General features: G+C 48.2%; 1 protein-coding gene across 3 annotated transcripts in view; it reads right to left on the bottom strand.

The window, feature by feature from the left end:
- Positions 1–370: 370 nt before the first annotated feature.
- Positions 371–6088, bottom strand: part of MSRB3 (methionine sulfoxide reductase B3) — a 176128-nt gene continuing 170410 nt past the window's right edge. For all 3 annotated transcript variants that reach the window (XM_019800509.2, XM_011225976.3, XM_011225977.3), the window contains one exon: positions 371–2322. In XM_019800509.2, coding sequence (XP_019656068.2) covers positions 2173–2322 — 150 coding nt within the window. In that variant the 3' untranslated portion in view covers positions 371–2172. The remainder of the gene's footprint in view (positions 2323–6088) is intronic.

Below are 6088 nucleotides of genomic sequence, written 5' to 3'. Positions count from 1 at the left end.
AATAAAAATGAGAGTTCAGAATCTCCGGGGAGAGGGGAGAAGGCCCTCCTTTCTCTTCCTTGTCTACCCCGACACAGGGGCTCGTGACCAGCAGACCCCGGGGCAGGGTCCTATACGTAGCTGGAGCAACATGAGAAGTGCTGTGTGGCCCAAAGGACGGATGGCCCGTGTGGCAGGGAAGTCCCAGGAGACCCCTTTCCTTAGCTGACCCCACAGGGGATCCTTGGGTCTCTGAGAAATGATGGGGCACCCTGTGTGAGGTCGGTACGGGCTGCTAGGATGGGCTGGGTGCTGAGGGTTCCATGGTCTTATATGTTACATCTCAATTCCAGAGGGACCGCAGGGCCTGAGGTGAAACCGCTGGGAGCCAAGGAAGGAGAAGCATGACCTACCGGGCATCGTGAAGCTAGAGCATGCGTGACAAAGTCGTCACCAGAATCTCAGGCAGGGCCTCACCAGGAAGCTGGTGTAGACATGTGGAAGAATGTGGACATGACCACACTGCCACTTTGATTTGTCACCTTTCATTTTAACTTCTCATTGTTTCCCATAGTAAAACGGTCAAGTGTCCCTCTTTCTTATTTTTGTCTTGATGCTTACAAGGAAAGATGTCAGTTTTCATAAGCTTTCAAAGATTTACAAAAGTAATATTTTTTAAAAACTACATTTCAGGATTAGCATTTGAGGCCACAAACACAGCACCCTCAAACCCGGCTCTGGCAACACCCTCTTGAAGAGCCGCTGTTCCTACATGTCGAAACCTGACCGCGCACAATGACATCCATCCCGCCCAGCCAAATGTTACACAGCAACGGAGCAGAGCTTCGCAGAGCAAAACCAGCCATATTGCTACAAAGAAAAATTTCTGGCTCTTGGCCCAACTGTTTCCATACCAATCAGTTAAGTCAACCTTCTCTCTGCTTCTTTCCATTTCAAATGCTTGGGCTTCAGCCTTTGAGGCAATTAGAACCAGATCAGTTTAATTTTACGACGCCGATCTTAATTGCACAGCAATATAGTAATTTTGCCCTGAGAGTGTCAGTTGTTTTACAGATCATGTTAAGTCCCGATTCATACAGAAGAAGAGTAGGCATGGAGAGGCTAAATGGCTCGTCCCTCGTCACACAGCAGGGTGGGATTGAGCTCCTAGTTCTTTCTATTTTAACCCCCAGCATCCTTCCAGAGGTCACCCGGACCTCTGTGCACAAGATCCCCAGCTTCGGGCTCTGTCTGCGGAGTATCTCGTCGGCTTCTCTGCTCAGCCCTGGGTATTCGAATACCCGGGACTTCCTCCTTGGTCCTCTCCGCTCTCTCTTCCTTCTGCCGCCTCGCTGAGGTGCGTTGTCCCCGATGCTCTCTTTTCCACAGTGGGATGTACCGAAGCACCCTCCCAGCTGCAGCTGATACTAGGTGTGGAGGGACGGACTTCTGAAAGGCCACGGCAGGTGTTCTTCTTTGTGGACTTTGGACAAAACGGGACTCAGCGTTTTACAGTTGCCTTACATTCCAATGTTTTCAATGGAAAATAAAATAAAATAAAGGCCTAACCGTGAGGTAATGTTTACTTCACCACAACACTCGGTGTAACCGCGCCCCCCCCCCCCAGATCTGGCAACAATTTAACATAAGGAAAGACTTTAGACCTTCACACCCTTTTAGTGAGAACAAACGACCTTAGCTCAAACTTTCCACAGAGCTGAGCGGTCTCCTAAGGCGTCCGGCCGCCCGGTGTCAGGGAGGCCTGCACCAATGCCTCGGGGCCATGTGTCTCGCCGGCCTTCTGCCCTGCGCTCGGTGCCCTGCTCTCTCCGGCGCCCACACCGGGCACCCTCTGCCTCTTAAGCACGGCGGGGGGGGTGGGGTGGGTAGAGAAATCTCAGAAAGAAGCTATGTGCTCAAAGAAAATAATGCCAAACGGTACTCAGGTGGCTTGGGAGAGAGGCTCAGCACACGGCGGCTGTCCGCCCGCTGAGGTTACCAACGGTCCGACCCTGGCGATAGCCACATCCACCGCCGCCCGGGGCCTCTGGCTGAGCGAAGAAGAAAAATAGCCTATAGCACAAAACTGCCCTTCGATTGTTCTGAAAAAATATATCTAAGATAGACAATTCTGAGTATTTTTTTTTTAACAAGCTGCGCGTTAAGCACACTTGCCCCGCCGCGCTCCGCGGCCTACAGCTCGGCTCTGCCGCCCGGGGCTGGGCCACCCTCGGCGCCCGGGCCGCCCGCGGGGCTGAACGACAGCGACGCCGAATTTATGCAGTATCTCTTGCCGGTGGGACGGGGCCCGTCGTCGAAAATGTGCCCGAGGTGAGCTCCGCACTGAAAGAGAAGAGCGAACACGTAAGGAGCGCGTACAAAGCAGGCTTTGAGCGGAACTCACGGTCCGCAGTTTAAATGGATGACCGGCCTGTAGAGACGCGATGGAAACCATCACGGGCGATTTCTAATCCGCCTGTCAATAGCGGCGGAGATGGCTTCTGGCAGGCTCCGCACCACATGCTGAGAATAAAAAGCACGAGAACTGTGCATATCAGAAATCAGTGCGGAGCCACTGTGTGTTTTGATCTATGAAGTCTCCCAGCCAGCTGAAAAATGTCTGCAGTAATTTTATGAATTGAGTTGACCCTTGATCCCCCCTTGTAAGAAACACGGCAGAATAAAATCTCTCCCCCCTGGCATTCCTTTCGGCTTTGGATGGGTGGGTTTCAGATATGCAGAAGTCCACCGTAAAAGATACTGTTTAAACTGGCCATGACGGAGGTGATGTTTGCTTTCATGGGCAGTAAAACTTAACATCAGACAAGCCCTGGATGTTCCGGGAGCCCGGCAAGGCGATGGCCGGGCTCAACAGACGGATGTCACGGTCACCAGGGCTGCTAGTGTGGCGGGGAACTGCCCCTGGCCCGCACCGTCCTTCGGTTCTGGCGTCCAGTAGGTGGAGCGCCGCGGGCGTGTCTACCCAAGTGAGCTGCATTCCATGGGGAAGGAATAAGCTCAGATCCGAGCTCCTGCCTATCCAAACACTCGGGAAGGAGAAGAGGCCCAGAATCCAGGCAGAAGCAGAAGGAGGGATGCTTGGCTATGACGGTGTTCAAAAGAAATCCAGCCCAGAGAGTTTCTCCAGAAAGGCTGGCTCAGTGCATAAAGCCCTGCACTGACTACCCCAACGCTAGGAATGACTCCAGGTGACAACCGTGTATGTCATACTTAGCCATCTTGCACCCTTTCTGAGCAGGGACAGGCGTGAGGGCTATGGAGACATTGTTGCATCATATTCAAACAGGCTGTGAAAACACATCATCTGTCATGTCACAGAGAAACCAAAGCCTGGGGCAAATAATTTCCATTCATTCATGTAACAAATATTTATGGAGCACCTGATGCACGCCAGGCACTGTCTCAGACTCTGGAGACACAGGCAACAAGCCCTGGACTCACAGAGCTGCCATTGTAGCGGGAGAGACAGACTAAATACACAAAGAAGTAAGTCGACTGTCTAGGATGATAGGTAGGAATAAATGCTAAGGAGAGGGGAAAAAAGAGGAAGTGATACAAAGTGTCAGGGTTGGGGGCTGATATTGCAGGTAGGATGATGAGGGGCTAATCTCCTGGGGTGACTCTGGAATAAGAAGCCAAAGGAAGTGAAGGAGTGGGTATCAGAGGAGCGTATTGAGCAGATGGAAGAGTCAAGATTTAGGGAAGAACATGAGAGAAAAGGACTATAGATGATTTATTAATTCCTCTCACCATGCTTGCTTGGTGTACAAAACCCTTAGAAATTATAGGGAAAGAGAGTAGGAACTGACATGGGAATTGGGCTAATGAACCAAATGGAGATGACGAGAGAGAAGTGAAGGACCATGCTCATTACAAGGGAAAGAACTAGAATCTCAGTTTCCCTATCCTCAGTGCTACACTCAAGTCCCCGGGGTCCTCTAGTTATTAATAAATAGCACAAATAGCAACTCTGACTATATGGCACTTCCATGTTAAAAGTGCATTCTTATTTTACTGGCAACATACTGTGTCAGCTTATTAAAGAACTAAAAGTGAACCCTGAACTGATTTGATCTATTGCCTGGAAAATATGAAACAGGCCTAAAAAACAAATCTTGCACTATTTTACCACATTCTATGCAGGTTTAGGTAATATCAAGGCTGACAGCTCAGATTGCTTTTCCTTTCTATAAACAATTGAGGCCAAATTTTCAGGCATCGGCAGCTAAGATGCACCAGTAAAAATACATATGCTTACCCACTGGACACAGGAAAACACCTGTTTCTGCCTGCCGAAGCAGTCAGCGTGCAGGCCAACAGGAACCAGGGCTCTCGGTGACCAGTGTGCACGCACAATTATCCATCTCATGTGCAGCTCCGCCACTTTGATCACCTGGCATCTGAGTGGTGGGCTTTTCACATAAAAGCCTCGGATAGGTTTTCTGGTTTTATGTTTTAATGAGAGAATACAGTTATCTGGACAAAATAAGTGACAATTACTTTTATTAATCATCTCTTGGGCATATTTAGAAAATGGTTCTGTTTACCTTACTCCAAAAATAAAACACAGTAAGGATATACTTGAAGCTATTTAGGAGTATTTATACGGTTTTCATTTCCCAACTCATCTTGAACAAATCCAACAGAGAGTAATGTAATCTGTTGAACCAAGTTGGTTATTGGGCTGTAGTTTCATTTGCGAAATCTGGAACTGCTGTTTTGCTTACACGGAAAGAAAAACACAGATTCTAGATGTCCCTAATCTGAAAGGAAAAGGGAGGGGGACGAGGAAGAGAATTTACAGTTAGAAAGAGGCAACCAACATTGTTGGCAAACAACCCTATGGGCTGGGATGAGGTAGGGAAATCCTCAGAAGAGGTGCGAGTCCCCTACAAATGATAGGGATAGCTTCATCATGCTTGCACAAGGTGTTCTGGAAGAATCACACCAGGCTCCGATAACTGAGGGAGGAGCACCATTTTCGTAGCCAGCTGTTCATTTATATCTGCGCCACCACATCCATGCCCACTCCAATGCCTGCAAAGCTGCAAAGCCATTTGTCTGCAGGAAGCCTAACCACGCAGCGCCATTTCTGCTTCCTCCCAGGGACACCCAGTCTCCCATAAAAGACTATTACCCGGTTTCTTTGAAAAGTGCACAGGCCCTGAAGGTTCCTCCCTGAGGGGAACGCACATGGAGCCCATTCCTTCCAGCTTCTACCCCTGGCCGAAGGCTGGGATGATGAATGGAAGTTGTCAGTGATGCATTATTTCTTCAGCCGCCTGCGAGCTCTGCCTCCCCGGCCCCAGCCAACTGGCAATGTGTTGGGATCTCAGCACACCTGGTTGTAACTGAAACAAACTGGCTGCCCGATGAAGAAATCTCTGAAACCTGCTGTTAATGATTTATTTCAGGGTAAAATCTTTAGTGTGCATTTTGAAAGTTGTTTTAAAATGGTTACGCATTTATTGTATAGGTAAGATAAAAAACTACAACTGAATATTTAAGCTCTCATTCTGAAAAAAGCCTGAGCTAATTGTTCAAAAGAAAATTTTAAAGTTCCCAGAGGAAGCCTTTATCACCTAAGCCACCCCCTCAGAAAAGTTGGCAACGGAGGAACCTGCAAAGAACCAAAGGAAAAGACGCCCCCCTCCCCCAAAAAGTGATTGAACATCAAATTTAACATAATTCCTTAAAATCTGACTGCAATTCTCAATCGTGTGCATAAGAAACACAAATAGTGCATTCAACACAGTTACATATTTCCACACTGATGTATTTCCAACTGTCCTAGAGGGTTTTCTCCCAGCTATTTCTAGGATGTTTTGGGCTTTATTATTGTCATTTTCTCTTAAGTGTTTGATCTACAAGATGAAGCAGTTTCAAAGCAGGGGCTTTTACACTTGGGCACATGGGGCAGGATGAGAAGGAGAAAAGAGTTTAAGAAGAAAAGCAATTTACTTTGCCAGTAGTATCCTGTTTTCTCCCACCGTTATTGAAGACACTTGTGTGTAAGTAGGGCTCTTTTCCTCTGTGCTTGTGATATTAATCTTTTGCCAAGGAAATGACTGTGAAGTCACCAGTTTAG

Source organism: Ailuropoda melanoleuca, chromosome 15, assembly GCF_002007445.2.
Source record: "Ailuropoda melanoleuca isolate Jingjing chromosome 15, ASM200744v2, whole genome shotgun sequence".
Classification (NCBI taxonomy): domain Eukaryota; kingdom Metazoa; phylum Chordata; class Mammalia; order Carnivora; family Ursidae; genus Ailuropoda; species Ailuropoda melanoleuca.
This window is presented reverse-complemented; position numbering and strand designations above follow the sequence as displayed.